The sequence below is a fragment of the Hemitrygon akajei genome, chromosome 10 (assembly GCF_048418815.1).
Source record: "Hemitrygon akajei chromosome 10, sHemAka1.3, whole genome shotgun sequence".
NCBI lineage: Eukaryota > Metazoa > Chordata > Chondrichthyes > Myliobatiformes > Dasyatidae > Hemitrygon > Hemitrygon akajei.
The window spans coordinates 56,845,971-56,870,140 of NC_133133.1; the positions used below are offsets into that span (position 1 = coordinate 56,845,971).

At 39.6% G+C, this 24,170-nt stretch overlaps 1 protein-coding gene across 1 annotated transcript in view; it reads left to right on the plus strand.

Annotated features, from left to right (window-relative positions):
• Window positions 1–24,170, plus strand: part of hdac8 (histone deacetylase 8) — a 106,363-nt gene that overhangs the window by 22,871 nt on the left and 59,322 nt on the right. Inside the window, exons 3-4 of the mRNA XM_073058365.1 lie at window positions 1,195–1,325; window positions 20,562–20,703. Coding sequence (XP_072914466.1) covers window positions 1,195–1,325; window positions 20,562–20,703 — 273 coding nt within the window. The remainder of the gene's footprint in view (window positions 1–1,194; window positions 1,326–20,561; window positions 20,704–24,170) is intronic.

Below are 24,170 nucleotides of genomic sequence, written 5' to 3' on the forward strand. Positions count from 1 at the left end.
TGCCAGTGGCCACCTTGTTAAAGACAGGCCAAGCTGAGACCTTTCTCAGCTTGAGAAAGGAAGGACGGCAGCACGCTCGGTTTCAGCAGTCTCTTCAAATCCAACCACAGGTGTAATTGTCCTTTATGTCTTTTTCACAATTGCAAGTCACCGATGGACATTAAGAACATCAAGTACTGCAGGTCTACCTCATTAGCAAGTTGCTGGATAGTGGTGGGGCTACACTTGTCTCACCTGCTACAGCCTCGCAGGGAAAAAGGTGCGGTACATTTAATGGTGCAGACAATTGTCTTGGACATTTTGTTTGTGATCACAGGACCTGTTGGACATTGGTAATGTAGCATTCTGCAAGTCTGGTTCATTGGTGAGACCGACAGCTGAGGAGCTGCGTGGCATCAGTGGTTACACACACCAGGCCCTCATGCTACGGTTTTGCCTGTTGCAGCCACCCGGGGAGGAGCCACTGGAGCCATTTTGGGAGAGAGCAGAGGCACGGTGGGCATGCTGGAATCCGGATTGGGTTGGGGATTGACCTCTTCCATCAGTGTTACCCTCCAGTGTTTGCTCAGTACAAGACAAGTTGGATTCACTCGCCTGCAGCTGCACTGGTGCATGATGAGGAACTGTTGCATCCTTGTTCTTGCAGAAATGTAGCTCCATGATTGCATCCCATGTACCATCAGTCTGCAGGCCATGTCTCTCTGGGGCATGGGTTATATTAGTTTTTTTGTGACTATGTTTTTTTGCTATTGTAATTATATGAGCTGTGTGTGATTGTTGGTACTATGTTTTGCATGTTGGCCCCAGAGGAACATTTGGCCATATACATATGTATGGTTGAATTACAAGTAAACTTGAACCTGAATTACTTGTTCTTACCAACCAGTGTTTGTTTGCCTCTTAAATATTACAGTTAGTTCCCTAAATTAACTTGCTGTTTCCGCATTGACTACAAAAAAACAGGATTTCAGTGGCACCTCCATGTATTTTTCAATGTTAATGCCTTTCATCATCAGCTAGCCAGTTGGTAGTTCCTATTCTGTCATTGCACTTTGAAAATATTGAGCACTTACAGACCAAAAAGCATTGGGGCTGAAGCATAAACTCCAGATGGAAATTTACTAGCTACTGTACCTGTAAAGTTCTCCAAAAGGTGTAAATTTGTATTTTTATTTCTCTTATTGTTTCTACTAGGGTTGTCAAACCCCGAATAGCTTCAATGGAGGAAATGGCAATGTTCCATACGGATGCTTACCTGGAACACTTACAGAAAATCAGTGAAGATGGTGATGATGATGACCCTGAATCTGCAGAGTATGGACTAGGTGAGCAGTCTGACCTGTCTTTTTGATGTTTTGGAGATTTATTAAAATCATTTGTTTGTGTTTTTCATACATATTGGAAATTTTTCACTGATAACAACAGTGAGGTAAACCTAGTTAGATGTAGGTTAAGGTATTTTCATTCTGCCCTCATCTCAGTGGTTCACTGTTGTTTATTAATGTGGCTTTTGCATATTCCATACTTATTTGTGACCTTTTTGACTGATAATTCTGGCCTTTTGCAAAACAGCAGTAAATTAATCTCTATTAGTCCTTGATGCTTTTAATGAGTGAACAGAAGCCAGATCTATGCCTTGAATTCATGACCACAAAGTACCAGGTTGAAATCGCTGAACTTCTTCACTTGGGATTTTTGGCACTGGCAGGGAGGAAATGTTTCATTCCAACAATCAGAGGAGGGTTATTGTACAGGATAAAAGAACAGTTCATAATCTGCTTTGCCTAAGTGAATGGCTAATACGAGGGGGTATAATTTTAAAGTGATTGGAGGTAAGTAGAGGGGAGATGTCAGAGGCAGTTTTTACACTGAGAGTGGTAAACTGAGGTAAAGCTTTGCAAATGCTGCAGATGCAGCAGATCATGTTTTTCCCTGGCTGCTGGTGGATCTAGATGTGGCCAGCTGCAAAATTGCTGAATGTATCAGGTTATTTAGAGCAGCTGGACTTTTTGTCCACTTCTTTATGTTTCATAAGTGAATTTCCTGCTCCAGACTTTTCCTTTTGATTTAGCCCATATGTTTGAAGCATTAAATTCACATCAATGCAAAGCTACTTTGTCAGGAAATATACTGAATAGATCCAGCTTTCGGAAAACTCTGGTTACTGTGTGGTTGCATTTAAAGTGCTTTCATTTTCTTTATCCTGATGTGTTACCAAAATATGGTGTCCAATCAAAGCATAAATGCTCAACCTTTTAAATGGATTCTCTGCAAAGTGAACAGAAAAGGTGTGATATATTAAAATTGTATCAGTTGAGAATGACTGGTATACATTGACTATGACAAACTGTCTTTCATCAATCATGACGCCTCTTGCCGCTTTCTGAAAGGGAAGTGATGAATCTGGATCCAACTCCAGATATTCTGAAAACATTTAATTGTTTTACTGCTATTTGAGGATTGTTGTGTAAGAGTTGTCTTCTGGGGGGGGAAAACATTGAAGACGTCTCCAGAGCCTTTGAGTATAAGAAAACCTTTCTGAAATACGACATTGTGCCATTTTGAAGAGATCTGAGATCTATCTCACTTCTGATGGTTTCTGAGAAATGGTCACTTGTTTGTGCAGAATAACTTAGCACTTGATTGACTTTGGTGGAACATTTGATTTTAACAGCTTCTGCATCCATCTGCATAGCAGAAACTAGTTAAATGAAATCAAAGGTTGAAATGTGTGCAGCTTTCTGTGAGCTACAATAACTATTAGCAAATCACACAAAACTTACCATCCCTGTGCAGTACTACCTTTAATAAAACTAGTTAGAAAAAATAAAATTCAAAATAAACTTATTATCTAAATACATGTATGTTACCATATAATTACTATATATATATAGGGAAAAGGAGATACAATAGATTTGTACAAGAAGTTATACATAAAGACTGATAAACACCAATGTGCAAAAAAGATAAATCGTGCAACTAAAAATAGTACTGAGAATGAGTTGTAAAGTGCACTTGAAAGTGAGTTGGTAGGTTAGAGGATTAGTTCAGTGTAGTGACCCATGTTAGTTCAGAGCCTAATGCTTGAAGGGTAATTCCTTAACCTTGTGGTGTCAGACCCAAGGCTTCTGTATTTCTGATATGTTAACACCAAGGAATTTAAAGCTACTGACCCTCTCCACCTCCATCCCCCTAACGAAGACCGGCTAATGAACCTCTGGCTTCTCAATAATCAGCTCTTTTGCTGTCGTTGAGTGAGATGTTTTTGTTGTGACACCACTCAAGCAGATTTTCAGTCTCAATCCCATATGCTGATTCATCACCACTGTTTATTCGGTTAGCAGCAGTGGTGACATCAACAAACTTAAATATGGCATTGGAGCTGGACTTAGCCACAGAATTCTAAGGATAAACTGAATAGAGCAGGGAGCTAGGCACACAGTCCTGTGGTGCATCTGTGCTGATGCTGAGTTGAGGGCATGGTTGAAAAATCCATACTTGCTAATAGGTGGTCCCCACTATCTTTGTCTTTAGTAGGCAGAGTCAATGCCATTAAGATGATGATACTACCTAAATTTCTATATCTATTTCAAGCATTACCAATTTTTATTCCTAAATCTTTTTTTGATATGGTTGACTCTAAAATATCTTCGTATTTGTGGCAGAACAAAAATCCTAGACTAGGTAAAAAATATTTACAGAAGCCTAAGAAGGAGGGCGGCTTGACTCTACCAAATTTAAGATTTTACTATTGGGCAGTTAATATACGGTATCTGTTATTTTGGACACAAGAATCGACTACAGTTGCTGGCCCACAATGGGTAAATTTGGAATGTAAATCTGTGCAAGATTTCTCATTGATCTCAATCTTAGGATCTTCACTTCCTTTTTCGTTACTTAAAATGAATAAACAGATAACTAATCCCATAGTCAAGTATACATTACGAATCTGGTTTCAATTTCGTAAATTTTTTGGTTTGAATAAGTTTATGCTGTTAAGTCCTATAATATCTAGCTACTTCTTCCGACCATCATCTATAGATCAAGCTTTTCTTTTATGGAAAACAAAAGGTATAACATGTTTTCATGATCTGTTTTTGGATGATAACATTATGTCCTTTGAACAGTTATCTAATAAATATAATTTATCTAAAACCCATTTTTTTAGATATTTGCAAGTTAGAAATTTTCTATATAATGAATTAAAGTCTTTTTCGAAAGAATGTCCATTGGACATTACAGAAAGAATTTTAGCTCTCAATCCTTGTCAAAAGGGTTTAGTAGCTATCATTTATAATATGATTATGAATGTACAGCCAGATATATCAGAAAAAATTAAGAGGGAATGGCAAGAAGAATTGCATTGCCCTATATCTACTGAGCAATGGGAAAATTTTTTATCATTGGTAAACTCATCCTCTATCTGTGCTAAACATGCTCTAATACAATTTAAGGTTGTACATAGAGCTCACATGTCTAAAGATAAACTTGCTCGATTTTATTTTTATGTTAATCCAACCTGTGATAGATGTCATTCTGATGTTGCTTCATTGACCCACATGTTTTGGTCTTGTCCTTGTTTACAAAACTATTGGAAAGATATTTTTAATATTATTTCAAGAGTTTTAAATATTAATTTCCAACCACATCCTTTCACCGCAATTTTTGGTCTACCAATGATAGATAATAAGCGTTTATCCGCTTCATCCCAACGAATGATTGCATTTGTTACATTAATGGCTAGAAGATCTATTTTACTGAATTGGAAAGAAATTAACCCTCCAACTGTATTTCAGTGGTTTTCTCAAACTATTTCCTGTTTGAGTTTAGAAAAAATTAGAAGTGTGGTTTTTGATTCTTCAGTTAAATTTGAGGAAACTTGGAGACCATTTATTCAACATTTTCATATGAATTAAATGGTCTGATCCTGAACCTTATTGTTACTATCCTGAATTGTGTGGATGGAGGTTCGGAGTTATCGGCACTACTGTATGTATTTAACATTATGCAATTGCCCATGTTGGTTAGTTTTATTTTATTAGTTTTTTTAAATTCTTTTAGTTTTTTTTGGGGGGGGGGTTCTCCTTTTTCTCTTTTTTTAAATTCCTTTACATTAATACTATGAGTTTGGGAGACTTTATATATTGATTAATACATATCTGATTGTTAATTAATCTATTAATTGTGTACTCTCAAATGTTTTGTACTGATATTTTACTTATGTTTTTCTTAAAATTAATAAAAAGATTTGAAAAGAAAAATCCATACTAACTGGGGTCTGCCAGTGAGGAAATCAAAGGTCTAGTTGCACAGGGAGGTACCAAGGCCCAGGTCTTGGAGGTTAAGGATGAGTTTCGAGGCTGTAATGGTGTTAAATGTAGAACTGGTCAATGAAGAACATCGTGACATATAAATACACATATAATTTTTTAAAGCTAACTTTCCTTCAAGTGCTCTGACTGAACTTTAATACATTCCAACTGGCCACTGGATTGTTTAGACTTCAGATCCACTGAGGGTTAGTGTGATTGTGGGAACAGCAAGGGATGAGAGAATGAGACATGGGCTGACTAGAACAGTGGTCCCCAACCACCGGGCCGCAAGAGAATGATATGATTTGATATGAAATGATATGAGTCAGCTGCACCTTTCCTCATTCCCTGTCACGCCTATTGTTGAACTTGAACGTACACGAGGTCCTCAGTCGGTCATTAACCTGCAACTACTCAATGAGTAAAAAACAAGCGTCGCTTGAGAGTTTCTTTGGAAGAGGTGGTAGGAACATAAAAGGCCTAACAATGATAATAACGCATTTGCAGCTGAGGCCAAGACTGCAAAAAAAAAGCTTCCTTCAACAGAAAATACGACGAGTCGTACATAAAATATGGCTTTAATGCGACCAGTGACTCGCATGCTCCAAGCCTCCAGTGTGTAATATGTGAAGACAAGCTGTCTAATGAGGCAATGAAACCCTCAAAACTGCTTTGACACCTTGAGTCCAAGCACCCTGCACTTAAAGACAAACCTGTTGAGATTTTGAATGGAAAAAGCTTAAGCAAGCGGGACAGAAGCAAGTGCTGAGAGCCACCACCTCCACAATGCTGCTGCTCTGAGAGCATTGTACTTAGTGGCTAGACGTATTGCTAAGGCTAAGAAGCCTTTCACTGTTGGTGAAGAATTGATTCTGTCTGCTGCCAAGGACATGTGCCGTTAACTGTTAGGAGAAGCTGCAGCTAACAAGATGGCACAGGTCTCTCTTTCAGTTTCAATCCCATATGCTGATTCATCACCACCTTTTATTCGGTTAGCAGCAGTGGTGACATCAACAAACTTAAATATGGCATTGGAGCTGTACTTAGCCACAGAATTCTAAGTATAAACTGAATAGAGCAGGGAGCTAGGCACACAGTCCTGTAGTGCACCTGTGCTGAAACCACAGTTTCAAGGAGAATCGATGACATAGCGGAGGACATTGAAGCACAGCTGTTGGAATGGCTTAACGAGTCACTGTGTGATGAGGAGTGGATAGCAAAACTTACTTATCTGTGTGACGTCTTCAACCTGCTCAATCATCTCACTTTGTCACTTCAGGAGAGAATGACAGCTGTCTTCAAGTTGGCAGATAAAGTGGCTGCTTTCACCTGTCTTCGCTGTCGACAGAACTTGAGTGTTACTTCCCAACTGCAAATGACCCAAGACATGCAAAGGAATGGGTCCGTGACCCATTTGTAAATGTCCCCGGTGAATCATCCATGTCAGCGTGGGAAGAAGATCAACTTCTCGAGCTTGCAAATAACGGTGGGCTGAAAAGTATGTTTGACATAACATCTCTGCCGGCATTCTGCATCAAAGTCAAGGCTGAATATCCTGAGATAGCCACAAAAGCACTGAAAACATTGCTTCCATTTCCAACATCATATCTCTGAAGCAGGGTTTTCTGCAATGAATGCAATGAAAACTAAATTGTGGAATAGACTAGACATAAGGAACCTCCTTCAATTATCGCTGTCTCCCATCACCCCTCGATGGGATCGTCTTGTTGCAGGGAAACAAGCCCAGGGCACCCACTGATTCAGCAATATTGGTGTGTTGCAATGATTTTATATGTTCATACGAGGAAAATATGTGCCATGTGTTTAATATCCAAATGTTACTTAAAATGTTATGATGCTATTGACTTATAAGTGACTTATAATTGACTTATTACTATATTCATGCGAGGAAAATAGGCGCTATGTGTCTAATATTAAATTCATTAGATAAACCCTTTTAGAAACAAAATTAGCTACTTGTAAGTGACTTATAGTTGACGTATCAGCTATATTCCGGTTGTGATAAGCAACTGCCCCCCCCCCCCCCCCGGTTAGCCAGTCCACAAGAATATTGTCAATATTAAACCGGTCCATGGTGCAAAAAAAATTTGGGTCCCCTGGACTAGAACACAAACTGGTCTATTATATTCCTCTTGCCACTAGATGGCACCAGGTGCCAGTTTTATAGAAAATCCAGGTTGGCTGTCTTTGCTACTTGTTGGAGTAGCTTCCAAGGCTAACAACAATGCCCCGTTTAATTTCAGAGCATCACCTTTTAAAAAGTTAGCTGTACACCTTGTGCTATGGCTGTTTGGGTAACGGAAATTTACTCTGCAGAATTCATAAATCACGACTGAAAACTGGAGTTGTAGAATAATGGTTGCTCTCATGGAATTTATGTGGGGAGAAAGAAGTAAATGTATACAATTTTTAGTTCATATTACTTGGCACATGAGCAGAGGATACAACATTGCATTATGAAAAATCATAATATGGATCATTTTCTCAGATTGTAATCCCATCTCCCCCTTGATGTGTATAGAGAAATCAATTGTTTGATATTTGTCCCATTGTTCAGAGATCTAAAGTTTGCATTTGTCTCGGCACAAGATGTAACCAAGTGAACAGTAAATCCAAGGCTGCTTTGTGGCTGCTGATTCGCTGATACAGATCCTTTAACTGGGATAGTTGTTTTGTGTATGGAGTGAATTACTTTCAAGATCCAGTTGTATTTGTATTTCATCTGTCTTTGCTTTTGCTGTGGAGAGCAACCAGTATTTTTCCAGATGTCAAGCAAAGTTCAAAGACTAAAATATAGTTGTGCATTATGCTGTATTGAGAAGCTATTTACTGTTCATACACCACCTTTACTTTGATTATAATGTGTGTAAATTTATCCAGTGATTATTGTATCCAATTAACATTTGCATAACTACATTCCTAATTACAAAATCAAAACCTGATCTAAAAATACCCTATCTCACAACCAGTATGGTGCTAGGAGAAACACTGTATTTTCAATTTGATTCACAGCTGTGCAGAATACTTATTTATCCTGAAATTAAATGTGAAGCTTTTTTTTAAAAGTTAGCAAATATTATTCCTGGACTTCAAATGGTGGATGATTATGGCTGTTTCTTTGTTGTACCTTGGTCAAAATAAGCAAATTTATTAAGAATACCATGGTAGTAAAGCCACAACACTGATTGCAGTGATGTAAGGAAAATAGCTGTCAAATAATATAACTTACCCTGTACTTATTTTTTTCTTGGGAAAGATGTCATGACTAAGATGTGGCTTCAAAGAGAAGTGAACAAAATGTGAGGAAATGTTTCTTGTTGTGAAATTGTTCTGGGAATATTTATAACAATCTGCAGTTACATATCAGTCTCACATTACTAATATGTCCTAAGGTATTTTGGAAAATTGTTATCAAATATAATTTGATGCTGAACAACATGGTGAAGTAGTAAAATAGATAACCAATAGCTTCAATAAATAGGTAGGGTTTATGTAACCGTAAGCCAGAGAATTCCAGAGACTGAGCCTCAACAGCTGAAGCAGAGCAACTAATTAAGGGTCATTTATAATGAGCTCACATGACAGCAGGGGAGTCAGACCACATGATTTTTGTGGTGTTGAAAGGTTGGAGGAGAACAGTTTAATTTGAAAATAAAGATGTGAATTACAAAACTAAAATAAGGCACCGTTTGATTTTGGGTTGGTGTAGATCTGCAAGCAAAAAAGCGAATGAAACTTGGTGTGAATTAAAATACGATCACAAACTTGTGCTGTAACATAGAATGGCACGTAATGCATATGTTGTTGTCATTTGCCCAAAGTTAATTTGTTCATTTGAAACCAATGAATGTTATGGGCCACACAAGAGATTTGAAACCAGCTTTGGCCTTAGTTCCACCCAGTCTGTCCTGACTGAGCACTGCTGTGACATTTTCCCTGACTAGTAATGCCACCCCTCCCCCTTTAAACCCTCGCACTCTGTCATATCTAAAACAACAGAACCTCAGAATACTGAGCTGCCACTCCTGCAACTAAATCCCACCAATAGCCACAATGTCATAATTTCACATGCTTTAAGCTCATCCACCTTACCTACAATAATCCTTGCATTGAAATAGATGCAACTCAGAACATTATTCCACCATGTTCAACCTTTCAATTCCTGTATCTATATTTATTCGGGAGATGGACACGGAGTCTGTAGAACTGAGGCAGTGAGGTCACGAAACTTATGTAGATTTCAAAGGAGGAGGTGTTTGCTGTCTTGAGGTAATTTCAGGTGGATAAATCCCCAGGGCCTGACAAGGTATTTTCTCAGACCTTCTGGGAGACCGGTACAGAAATTACAGGAGTCCTAGCAGAGGTATTTAAAATGTTCTTAGCCTTGGGTGTGGTGCTGGAGTATTGAAGCAGATGTTGTTCCATTGTTTAAGAAAGGCTCTTAAGAATAAGCTGGAAAATTATAGGCCAGTGAGCCTGTGGGTAAGTTATTGGAAGGTATTCTAAGTGAAACCATCTTTTACTGGGTGTCTCTGGAAATGCGGCTTGTTAGCCCCTTGCTAGCAACCACTGGATTCCGCAGCGAGAACCCACCTATCCAGCTTTGTCTGTCTAGGGAGTATCTGATTTTGGTCCCACCAAATCTATGGGGTTGGATGGCTCATCCACCCAAACCCCAGTTTGTGCGAATGCTGTGTGATTTACTGCCTCTGCAATAGCCTGTTGGCATGAAGTAATAAATTGCACACTGTATACAATTATAAAGCAGTGTATTTATGAACGTTAACCAAAGAGTTAGTAAAGAAAAGAAAGAAAAAAAACCCAAAAAGGACCCATTATAATTAAACAGTCAAATGCTTCAAAAGCCGTATTCACTGATCCTCGGCAGACCTCCGTGCCTTGGCTCCATCGATTCGTGTTTTCCCACTGGATCGAATCATATGACCGGTTCCCTCCAGCATCTCTCTTCATCTCCCACCAAAGACCAAGACCAACCTTAGTGTCTCTCACAAAACCTCTCCCCCAACGTTCTCTAGGACCTTCTCCCGGTTCCACCATCCAAATTGGATGACACACGTTACTCAGCATCCCTTATCTTCAACAGTAACCCAAACAAGCTGAAAGCAGAACTACTAAAATGAAATACCTACAGCATAAAAATGTGAACCAGGGTATTGTACATGGAACCAAATGCATAAGTGTTTGGACAGATGGGCTGATTAGGGATAGTCAACATGGTTTTGTTCATGATAGGTTGTGTCTTAGGGAGTTTGTAGAGTGCCTACGGGATGCATTCTTGGAACAGCTTGTACGAGAGCCGACCAGGGACAAGACTATTCTGGATTTAGTGTTATGTAATGAACAGGATTTGATAAGCGATCTCGCAGTAAAGGAGCCATTAGGAGGTAGTGATCACAATATGATAAGCTTTTATCTGCAATTTGAGAAGGATAAGGGCAGCTCGGAGGTGTCAGTGTTGCAGATGAACAGGGGGAACTATGGAGCCATGAGGGAGGAGCTGGCCAAAGTTGACTGGACGGATAGCCTAGCAGAAAAGACAGTGGAACAGCAATGGCAGGTATTCTTGGGAATAATGCACAAGGTGCAAAATCAGTTCATCCCCCAGAGAAGGAAGGATTCAAAGGGGGGAAAGGGGCCACAGTGGTTGACAAAGGAAGTCAGAGATTGCATAGCATTAAAAAAAAGGAAATATGATAGAGCTAAGGTGAGTGGGAGGACAGATGATTGGGAAGTTTTTAAGGAACAACAGAACTTAACTAAAAAGACAATACGGGGAGAAAAAATGAGGTACGAACGCAAGCTAGCCAGGAATATAAAGGAAGATAGCAAAAGCTTTTTTAGGTATGTGAAGAGAAAGAAGATAGTTAAGAAGAATGAATTGGGTGAAATTATTATGGGAAACAGAGAAATGGCAGAAGAATTTAATGAGTACTTTAGATCTGTTTTCACTAAGGAAGACACAAGCAATCTCCCAGATGTATGGATGGGCCAAGGACATAGGGTAACAGAGGAAATGAAACAGATTGACATTCGGAAGGAAACGGTGATGAGAAGACTGATGGGACTGAAGGCTGACAAATCCCCAGGTCCAGATGATCTGCACCCTAGGGTACTAAAGGAGGTGGCCCTGGAAATTGCGGATGCATTGGTAATCATTTTCCAATGTTCCTTAGATTCAGGATCAGTTCCTGAGGATTGGAGAATGGCTAATGTTATCCCACTTTTTAAAAAAGGAAGGAGGGAGAAAACAGAGAACTATCGACCTGTCAGCCTGACATCGGTGGTGGGAAAGATGCTAGAGTCCATTATTAAGGATGAAATAGTGGCACATTTAGATAGCAGTGATAGGATTGGACCGAGCCAGCATGGATTTACCAAGGGTAAATCATGCTTGACTAATCTGTTGGAGTTTTTCGAGGATGTAACCAGGAAGTTAGACGGGGGAGATCCAGTGGATGTAGTGCACCTCGATTTTCAGAAGGCATTTGATAATGTCCCACATAGAAGATTGGTGGGTAAAATCAAAGCTCAGGGCATCGGAGGGAAGGCATTGACATGGATAGAAAACTGGTTGGCAGATAGAAAGCAAAGGGTAGCGGTGAATGGGTGTTTCTCGGAATGGCAGGTGGTGACTAGTGGGGTGCCACAGGGCTTGGTATTGGGACCACAGCTGTTTACCATTTACATTAACGATTTGGATGAAGGCATAAATAATAACATCATCAAATTTCCTGATGATACTAAGCTGGGTGGCAGTGTGACATGTGATGAGGACGTTAGGAAAATTCAGGGTGACTTGGATAGGCTGGGTGAGTGGGCAGATACTTGGCAGATGACGTTTAATGTGAATAAGTGTGAGGTTATCCACTTTGGGAGTAAGAACAGGAAGGCAGATTATTATCTGAACGGTGTAGAGTTGGGTAAGGGAGAAATACAAAGAGATCTCGGAGTCCTTGTTCATCAGTCACTGAAGGTGAATGAGCAAGTGCAGCAGGCAGTGAAGAAGGCTAATGGAATGTTGACCTTTATTACAAAGGGAATTGAGTACAAGAGCAAGGAAATCCTCTTGCATTTGTACAGAGTCCTGGTGAGACCACACCTGGAGTATTGTGTACAGTTTTGGTCTCCAGGGTTAAGGAAGGACATCCTGGCTGTAGAGGAAGTGCAGCGTAGATTCACGAGGTTAATTCCTGGGATGTCTGGACTGTCTTACGCAGAGAGCTTAGAGAGACTGGGCTTGTACACGCTGGAATTAAGGAGATTGAGAGGGGATCTGATTGCAACATATAAGATTATTAAGGGATTGGACAGGAAATATGTTCCAGATGCTGGGAGAGTCCAGTATCAGAGGGCATGGCTTGAGAATAAGGGGTAGGTCATTTAGGACAGAGTTAAGGAAAAACTTCTTCTCCCAGAGAGTTGTGGGGGTCTGGAATGCACTGCCTCGGAAGGTAGTGGAGGCCAATTCTATGGATGCTTTCAAGAAGGAGCTAGATAGGTATCTTATGTATAGGGGAATCAAGGGATATGGGGACAAGGCAGGAACTGGGTATTGATAGTAATTGATCAGCCATGATCTCAAAGTGGCGGTGCAGGCTTGAAGGGCCGAATGGTCTACTTCTGCACCTATTGTCTATTATCAATCTTATAGAGTTTTTCGAGAAGGTTACTAGAGAAGTTGATGAAGAAAAAGCAGTGAATGTTATCTACATGGACATTAGCGAGGCCTTTGGCAAGGTTCTGCATGGAAGGTTGGTCAAGAAGGTTCAGTCGCTTGGCATTCAGGATAAAGTAGTAAATTGGATCAAACGTTGACTTCAGGAGATGGGGGAAAATGATGACACATCACAATGGCAGTGAAGTGAGAGGAAGGCTGCACCAGTGAAGGGTCTCCAGTCTTCTTGTGTTCCATGGCACTGGACTCTAACCCTCATCTGTCAAGGTGGCTGCCCATGCATTAGCCCCCCCATGTTAAACCAAGTCAGGCATAGGCATGACTCCATGCCTCCATTCTCCATAAAGGGAATTCATCTTAATGTGTTAAAACTGGATTAGCAAATTTGGGGGTGTAGTGGACAGTGAAGAATGCTTCAAAGCTTGCAGCGGCATCTGGACCAGCTGGAAAAATGGGCTCTTTGAGAAATGACAGTTGGAATGTAAGTGTAAGGTGTTGCAGTTTGGGAGGATGAACCAGGATGGAACTTACATGGTGAGTGGTAGGGCCCTGAGGAGTGCGGTAGAACACAGGTTTATAATTCCTTGAAAGTGGTATCACAGGTAGCTAGGGTCATAAAGAGAGCTTTTGACACATTGGTCTTCATATATCAAGGTACTGAGTACAGGAGTTGGAATGATATTGTGAAGTTCTATAAGACTTTGGGGAGCCTAATTTGAAATGTTATATGCAGTTCTGGTTACCTACCTACAGAAAATATATCAATAAGATTGAAAGAGTACTGAGAGAATTTACTAGGATGTTGCCAGGACTTGAGGACCTGAGTTACAGGGAACGGTTGAATAGATTAGGACTTCGTTCCCTAGACCCTTGGAGAATGAGGGGAGCTTTGATAGAGGTATACAAAATTATGGGTATGGATAGGGTAAATGCAAATAGACTTTTTCCTCTGAAGTTGGGTGAGACTAGAACTAAATGTCATGGGTTAAAGGCTAATTTATACTTGTGTGTTGTATCGACGCCGTAGGTAACGCGTACCCTACACCACAGGGTGACGTGCACCTCTCCAGAAAAGTTACTCACGCGTCACGGTGACGCAGACCGCAACAAATGTAAATGGTCTACTCGGTGGCATCACATTTCCGGTTGCTTCTTCTCTGCCGTGTCTGTAGGCTGTGCATACACCGATACGAAATAGGTGAACCAAATCGTCAGATCTACCTACCAACATGCGAAAATGTTTGAAATGCATTTCCTCTTCCATGTTTCTCACGAAGAAACTCAACACAGTGGCATAGAAACCCCACCGCCAACTAGTGTTTTGGTGCACACCAACGCATACTAGCTACAGCGTAGCCCGTACGCACAAGGATAAATCAGCCTTTAGGGAGAAAGGTGGAATGTTTAAGGTAACGTGAGGGAGAACTTCTTCACTCAGAAGGTGGTAAGAGTGTGAAACAAGCTGCCAGTGCAAATGGTAGGAGCGAGTAATTTCAACATTTAAGAAAAGTTTGGATAACTACATGGATGGAAGGGTATGGAGGGCTATAGTCCTGGTGCATGTGGATGGGGCTAGGCAAAATAATAGTTTGGCAAGAATTTGATGAGCTGAAAGGCCAGTTTTGTGTTAGAGTGCTTTATGGCTCAAAGATGATGCTGATTAAGATTGGATTTTCATTTCAGTCAATTCTCTGAGCAATGCAAGCTGGAAGCTGAAGCATGAAAAGATCATATACTCAGTGGCTCCATTTAATATCAGAAAATGTAAACAGTATACAACATGAAATTCTTGCTGTTTGCAATCATCCACGAAAGCAAGGGAACCCCAAAGAATGAATGATAGTAAAATGTTAGAACCCCAAAGCCCTCTCCTCTCCTCCCATGCACAAGCAGCAGCAAAGCATCAACTTCCCCCCTCCCCTTCCCCCACTTACCTCAGCTGGAAGCTTCAGCACCCACCAAGCAATCGATAGCAAAGTCCCCAAAGAGAGACCATGATCTGCAGTACAACAAAAACTAATTGTTCATCTGATAATTCAACATGCCGCAGGCTCTCCACTTCCTACAAAGGACAGAGAGTTGCCTCCCTTTCCACAGCCAGTGGGGAGACCAACAAAACAAAACTGCTTGCTGGTTATGATGTTACAGTCTGCCGCGTCAACTTGAGAATTGGCAGTAAACTCTCCTCCACCATCGAGAGAGAGAGAGAGAGATCACCTGAGTGCAGAGGTCTCTGACAGCTGCATCTGCTGTCCTGATGTTCCATTCTGTCTCCCACGACGCTTCAGTCAGCAGCACTGGCATGGAATCGGTTCATCAATAGGGCCTTACCCTGACAGTGCCCATCTTCCAGATTCTGGGGATATCGCAAATGGCTGGTCGGTGAGCTCTGGGAGTGCAAATCAACACCATAAAGAACTGGAGTTTGAGTGCAGAAGTAGATCATGGACTCCAACAGAACCTCATCCACCTTGAAAAGGGAAAAGGAAACGTTAAGGGAAGAAATTACGGTGTTTCACAAATAAGCTCGAAGAAGCTATCCTCTACCGACATCTTAGCTCCGCCTCAGTAACAAAGATACTGCATCTTATTAGTTAATCTTACCTATTCTGTTAACAGGGATTTTGAACATTTCTTGCAAGTAGGTGTTTTTTATATAGATCTCATTGTGCTCACTATCAGCATCAAAATTTTCTGGTGTTAACTTTAAGGTTACTGCTACAATGTTAGGCTAGTCCAGTACGTGTTTTCTTTCTCCACACCCTATACGTCTCCTGGCATAATGTTTACCATTGTTTATCTAAGAGCAAACTTACTAAGTTAGTGTTCCAAACCATCTTTGTCTTGTGAAGGAAACTGAACTGAAAAATAAGGAAGGTATTCTTCATTAATATAGGGCATTGATACAGCCACATCTGGAGTACCATTGGTCTAGTTATTTATAGTAAGGAATGTAAATGTAGCGGGTTCTGTTTAATTACACCACCTGTTAATTGGGACAGCCACTTATTTGGGAGAACTATTAAAGAACAAAACCTGATAAAGAAAATAACCAGGATTCCCTTCATTTATTTGGGACTTTGCCACTGGATATCAGGAGTGCAGCAGGATATCAGGAGTTTGTTTAATTGAGTTAGAAGTTGAAATTGCAGAGGATTAGAGAGGAAGGTATTGGTGACATCTCTGAAATTTTTGATCATGGTAAATGGATATAAAAGAACAAGACTTTTAAGTGAGAGGTGAAGGAGATAAAACAAGCAAATAATGAGGTGATTAAAGAATGGTAAAATTCTTGCCTCTATTTGGCTGAACAGTGGTGAAACGCAGAGTCAGAAGGGACTTCATTTAGGAATCAAGTGTCATAACTTCCGAATCAGTTTTCCATCAGGACCACGGTGATGAAGCAGTCATTCACAGAAAACCTGATCAGCAAACAGACGTTCTGAAAGGAGTTGTGAACTGGAGCAGTGAGAGTTGCGTCTACAGAGTATTTGAGCGGAAAGAGGTGAATGGAAGAAGAATAGTGGAAGAAACACAAGAACCGCTTGCCCTGTCAGTGCGCTGCAGGAGAAGTTCAGCAAGAAAGAATGCTAATTAATTGTAAAGAAAAAACAGTAGGACAGCCACAACCATGGTATATCAAAAACACTGGGATATTAGAAGTAAGGTAGACTAAGTTAATTGGAAATTCACTGATTATATGAAATAATTATAAACAATTATGGTATCACAGGTATCCTGACAGAAACAGTAGTGAAAACTGAACAGAAAGAAAATGTTCTTTTAGAATCAAGTAATTAAAAAGGAAGAATTTTTTTTTTAAATACAGAAATATGGACGATGCATAGTCACTGCAAATCTGATGGACTGAATGTTTCCTTCAGTGCCATAAAAATCAACAACCAGAATTTTAATAATAATTCTCATGGTATAATGTAGATTTGTTCCCCATTTGAAGGTATCAGCTTCAAAAGTATAAATGTTTAAATATTTTTCTTCAAAAATAATGTTTCTCTTTATAAAAAATGTAAGAGTATTTTCCATGTACTCATCCATCAAATGTTGCTGGGATTTTGGATAAGTTTCTTTGTCATCTAAAGCTTTGGCAGATTTGAAAAGTTTGGTCATACTCCTTTTAATGGTAAACACATAACAGAACAATGTTATTCTTGTTTTTTGCATTGTTATTCAGTGGCACAGGATAACTTTTAGCAATCAAGTGCCACCCCAATGTTCTATATTTCCCAATTCTAAGGAACCTGGTGCTCAAAGAGTTAACCTTATCTGGCTGGAATACCTGCAAGAGGAAAGATGGTCACAAGTAAAGCTTCTTGTGATTTCCAAAAAGTAATTTGCTTGTGAAAAGTTCTGTACGTTCTGTCTGCCTGATTCAGAAGAGGATCTTCAACGTGAACGCGGCAGCCAAGTCTTTCTCTTGTTGCTAGGTGTTACGTAATCTCAGTCTGTATCTCGCAATAACTCTATAGATAAGGATTAGTGTCAGTCAGGTTGCCTGAAAGCTGGGACCATTCCAGTACAGAGGAATTTCAGTTCACAAAACTCTCATTATCTTTCACTTGAACCTGATCTAACAAAGGACCTTCTGTGGAACTGTTAGTAGCCTATACTGGGAAAGGACAAAGACAACCAGACTGGTGTTTCCTACCCTGAAATCCCCCTCTTTAGCTCTGAATTGGCTTTGGAAAGGGGGGGAGAAAAGAATTTCTGTTGATTGAAATAGAATGATGTGTGGAGGGGGTAATGTAGGAAATGGTGTCTGCATCTGAATTTAAATTTGAGATTTTGTTCAAATCTTTGCTGCTTCAGATTAATCTGATATATTAATGTTAATGTGGTGGATTTAAATAATAGATTTCTTTTATTTTCCGTACTCTTAAAGAACTATTCTGAACAGAAATCTGGCCAAATAGCCAGTTTTTAACCTTATCCTACCAGACACTTGGTAACAATGAGGCATCCAGAAAATCTTGGGTGACCTGATCTTGTTCAGGTTTACTGTCTTTTTCAATGAACGAAGATATGTATATATCTTACAATAGTAAATTATGACGTTGAAATCATGTTAAATCTTATGAAACTAATAGTCTGTAAAGTTGTATCGCTCACAAATAGGACTCTGCAGTCCCCAAAAAAGATGGAAAGGATTAATAAACTTTGAAACTCAGGCTAATGTGTAGCTTCTACTACAATATGAAGAAAGTTATCTCAAACTCCTTTAGTTGAAACCCTTTAATATGGAACAACCTAATGCATTTAGCACGATGATGCAAAAACAGAATTGTACAAAAAATATGTACTTTGTTTACTTTAATATATATTTCTTTCTTACAGCGTCTTTCCTTGAAGGGGGTAATAAAAGGATTAGTTGTTCTGGGGAAAATAAGTGACTTTGAGAGGCTGAATTGTTTTTGTCTGATATAATACAGCTCTCAGGGTTTCACTGTTGAGTTTCAGAGGGCTAGCAAAAGATTATAGAAGTTTCTTTCAGCTCAGGAAATAGTATGTGGCATTAGAAAGGCTGAAAAAGGAAGAGGAAATAGATTTCTTGTTAGCTCTGAGCATATGCATTGAAAACAGAAACTGTGCAAAGAGTATTTTCAATTAACAGTGCTCTGAATTAGCTAATCACTGCTTGGACAATGTTAGAAGTGATGAAATTAGTTATAACAACCGTGGATTTCAAAAGTGAGTATCAATATCCTCCCCATTTATGAGAGTATGTATATATAGTATGCTTGCATCTGTGTGTAAATGCATAATAATTGTGGAAAGAATGGGCTTGGCTCTAATTTTCACAACAGTTGAATAGTTGTTCAATATACAGTTGCAGAAAAAGTTTGTGAACCCTTTACAATTACTTAGATTTCTGCATTAATTACTCATAAAATGTGATCTGATCTGATAAGTCACAATAATAGACAAATACTATCCGCCTAAACTAATAACACACAAACAATTGTACTTTTCATGTCTTTATTGAACACATGGTTTAATCATTCACAGTCCAGACCGGAAAAAGTATGTGAACCCTTGTATCTAATAACTGGTAGAACCTCTTTTAGCAGCAATAACCTCCACCAAACGTTTCCTGTAGCTGCTGACCAGACTTGCACAACAGTGAGGAGGAAATTTATAGCATTCCTCCATACAAAAGTGTTCCAATTCATTTATATTTCTGGGATATGCCACAGCATCTCATTTGGGTTAAGGTCTGGACTCTGACTTGGCCATTCTTAAATCATTCTGTTGTTAATTTACTCTTGTTTTGGGTCATTGTCTTATTGCATCATCCGACTTCTATTGAGCTTCAGGTGATGGACTGTTACCCTGACATTCTCATGTAAAATGTCTTGATACAATTTTGAATTCATTGTTCCCTCAACAATTGCAAGCTGTCCAGGTCCTGAGGCAGCAAAGCAGCCCCAAACCATGATGCTCCTTCCACCATGCTTCACAGCTGGGATGAAGATTTGGTGTTGGTGTGCAGTGTCCTTTTTCTTCCAAACATAGCAATGTGCATTTCTGCCAGAAAGTTCAACGTCTGTCTCATCTGTTCACAGAACATTGTCCCCGAAGCATTGTGGAACAACCAGGTGGTTTTTTGCAAACTTGAGATGTACCGCTAGTTTTTTTTGAGAGCAGTGCTTTCCTCCATGGTGTCCTTCGCTTGGGTTCTTTTTCACCTCCTTCAGCATTGCACATTGTGCCCTTGATGTGACCTTTGCAGGATGCCCACTCGTTGGGAGTGTAGCAACAGGACTGAATTTCCTCCCTATTGACAGACAACTTCTCTTATTGTGCACTGATCTCAGTCTTTAGAAAGACTTAGTTCTTTGGAAACGCTTTTGTAGCCTTTACCAGCTTCATGCATCTCTATAATTCTATTAACGTCCCCGGAAAGTTGTTTTGATCGAGACATAGTGCAGATTTTTCTTGAAAAGAGCAGACTCTGTCAGTAACCTGACTTTGTGTGTCTTTTTTTTATCAGACAGGGCACATCTACAACCCACACCTCCTAGCTCATCTCATTGATTGGAACACGTGACTCCAATTAGCTTTTGTAGAAGGCATTACCCCAGAGGTTCGCATACTTTTTGAACCTAGACTGTGATTGTTTAAGTGGTGTACTCAGTATTGATGAGAAAAGCAGATTGTTTTTTGTCTATTACTGTGACTCAGATGAAGATCAGACCACGTTTTATGAGTAATTAATGCAGAAAAACAATTGCAAAGAGTTCACAAACCTTTTCTTGCAACTGTGGTTTCAAAGCTCATGAGTAATGGTCATTAGAGTAACCTTTTCTCTGAGCATGAACTTGACAATTTAAGGTTCACATAGAAATAGTGGCAGAAGGTGAGCAAGAAAAATAGAGAAAAGAACAGAGTAAAATGAGTTTTTTAAAAAAAAACCTGTACTGTGGTTGGGCTGTTTTTAGTTCAGTTTTCATGTTTACTATTGAATTGGTTTAATCATTGTTTTACAGCTTCTCTTCAATGCTTGCATGTTTCAGGTTATGACTGCCCTGCAACAGAGGGAGTGTTTGATTATGCTGCAGCCGTAGCTGGAGCCACTCTTACAGCGGCTCAGTGCTTGATGGACAAAAAATATCAAGTAGCAATAAACTGGCCTGGGGGATGGCATCATGCAAAAAAGTAAGTTTAGAAAGATAATTTTTACCAAGTTAACAACAAAAATAATCAATGTAAATATAATTAGATTAAATTCTATTAATTAAACTTTTGTTTATATCTTTTAATATCTTTATAAGAGTTATACTTGAAGAACTTGGCCTTTTCCAAAACTGGGCTTGGAGATGAAATTTTACCTGGAGTTATGCTGCTCTGTACTGAATTCATGACGTTGAATTTCAGTCTGGATGTATTCAGTGCACTCAGGATTTAATATATTTTTAAAAATATCTTTTTACTGATGTGGATATCACAAGTAAGGCTTACGTTTATGGCCCATCCCTAATCACTCTTGAGAGTGTGGTGGTAAGCCACCAATGTTCCCTCTAATTTGTAATGACCAGTGTGTGCAAAAAAACTTATGTAATTTTTTGCCAGTAACAACAACATGTACACACTGGATTTTATAGAGGTATTCATTTTGACAGCTAGCAAAATGCTGTCAATAAAAACTTTGATTTCCTCAGGGTTTGATCATTTTCACTCTCATTCATCTGCACTCTCACGAAACATATGTAGCAGGACTGTAGCGGGTAATCAAGGATATTCTTGCCGGAGCTTTTGCACACTGTCCATATGTGATCTACTTAAAAAGTTAACTTTCCAAATATTACTCCACTTCTTACCACTTGCAAATTCTCCAGCAACTTCAGCATCGCAACAATACATGCAGGTAACACCATCTTTTGTATTATACATAAATATTTCACGTAGCTGCACATTCCTGACCTCGTGTGTAGCAGTTTTGGTGTAGCAGTTTCTACTGTTTCATCAAGCCTTTCAGCTTTAAATGAACTATCAGTCCTTTTGTGCTTCACACCCTTTGCTTCTTTGGAATTTAACATAGTGAATTAATAATTACTTCAATAAAATAAAATAACTGTTGAGGTGCCTTGCCGTTTGGCGTGGGCAATCACGTCTCTCCATCCATCACGGTCCCTGACCCTCTGAATTATAGTTGTTGCCTCCCCTGTTTCCAACTATGATGTTAATCCATCTATCATTTTCTTTCTCTGTCCACCTCTGCTTTTTCCTTCCAGCTTTCCAGTTGTACCTAAATGTTCTAATGTCTCTCTTCGCATGATGTGTCCAAAGAAATTTGATTGCTGTTTTCTGATTTTTTTTCTGTAATGTACATTTTGTTCTTGTTCTCTGTAGAACTTCTGCATTGGTTATCCTGTCAGTATATGATATGCATAGCATTCTTCTGAGAAACCACATCTTTGCTGCATTGATTCTTTTTTCAATTGCATTTGTGATGGTCCATGACTCACAGCCATGCATCAATATAGGAAGAATGTAGCAGCTGAGAGTTCTAAGGCAGATGTCAATTGCTATTTTCTTGTTCGTTAGAATATTTCTCATTTCTGTAAATGCTGTTCTTGCCATTTCTATTCTTGCTTTTATGTCTGTTTCAATAGACAATAGACAATAGGTGCAGAAGTAGACCATTCGGCCCTTCGAGCCTGCACCACCATTTTGAGATCATGGCTGATCATCTACTATCAATACCCGGTTCCTGCCTTGTCCCCATATCCCTTGATTCCCCTATCCATAAGATACCTATCTAGCTCCTTCTTGAAAGCATCCAGAGAATTGGCCTCCACTGCTTTCCGAGGCAGTGCATTCCAGATCCCCACAACTCTCTGGGAGAAAACAACACACACAAAATGCTGGTAGAACATTCCTTGTGTTTGCTCTCTGGAAGAAGAAGTTTTTCCTTAACTCTGTCCTAAATGACCTACCCCTTATTCTCAAGCCATGCCCTCTGGTACTGGACTCTCCCAGCATCTGGAACATATTTCCTGCCTCTATCTTGTCCAATCCCTTAATAATCTTATATGTTGCAATCAGATCCCCTCTCAGTCTCCTTAATTCCAGCGTGTACAAGCCCAGTCTCTCTAACCTCTCTGCGTAAGACAGTCCTGACATCCCAGGAATTAACCTTGTGAATCTACGCTGCACTTCCTCTACAGCCAGGATGTCCTTCCTTAACCCTGGAGACCAAAACTGTACACATTACTCTAGGTGTGGTCTCACCAGGGCCCTGTACAAATGCAAGAGGATTTCCTTGCTCTTGTACTCAATTCCCTTTGTAATAAAGGCCAACATTCCGTTAGCCTTCTTCACTGCCTGCTGCACTTGCTCATTCGCCTTCAGTGAGTGATGAACAAGGACTCCTAGATCTCTTTGTATTTCTCCCTTACCTAACTTTACACCGTTCAGATAATAATCTGCCTTCCTGTTCTTACTCCCAAAGTGGATAACCTCACACTTATTCACATTAAATGTCATCTGCCAAGTATCTGCCCACTCACCCAGCCTATCCAAGTCACCCTGAATTCTCCTAACATCCTTATTACATGTCACACTGCCACCCAGCTTAGTATCATCAGCAAACTTGCTGATGTTATTCTCAATGCCTTCATCTAAATCGTTACACGTTTGTCATCAGATATTACCCATGATCCAAGATACTTGGAGTTGTGAACTTGTTTCAGGATTTCATTTCCCAATATGATCTTACAGTTTGGGATATCGGATTTCTTTGATATTACCATTACTTCAGTTTTCTTTTTGTTTAGTTAGGCCAAGTCTTTCACTCTCTGTGTTGATGGTAGATGCTATTTTCTGTGAATTTACTTCACTGTTTGCTGTCAGTACTGTATCATCTGCATAGCGGAGGTGGTTGATATTGTGTCCTCCTATACTTATTCCAGGTAGGTCTTACATAGTTCTCATGATGTTTTCACTGTACAGGGAGAACAGGTCTGGTGAGAGAACACAACTCAGTCTGACTCCTCGCTTTATTAGCTGATATTCACCAATCTCATTGTCTATCCGTATGGCTGCACTTTGTTGCTAGTAGAGATTCCTGATTATTCTTAGATCTTTTCCGTCGATATTAATATCTTTAATCATTTTCACGATGACTTGGTGTTTCACTGTGTCAAAGGCTTTTGTGTAGTCAATGAAACAGAAGTATAGGTCTTCTTGTACTTCTATTGACCTTTCGATAATATTCCTGAGAATCTAAGTTGTGTTTGATGTTCCCTTGCCTTCGACAAAGCTGCATTGTTCTTCACTGATCTCTGGTTTAATTTTGTTTCTTATTCTGAGCATGATGATTCTAAGTAGAATTTGTGTGAGGTGGCTCATTAAACTAATTGTTCTGTGTTGTCCACACTCTGTTGCACCTGGTTTCTTTGGCAGTGCAATGAATACTGCCTTTAAAAGATCATCCGGTACTTTGCCACTGTTGTATATTCTATTCAATAAGATTGTTAATTTCTCTACAGCCAGTTCTAAAATCTGCAGACAAATCATCGCAAACTCCATGTTGTCAACACCATCTACATCAGATACCGCATAAAGAAATGTGATTGTGTACAATTGTGAAATATACTTAACATGCCAATGAGGTAGAGGGT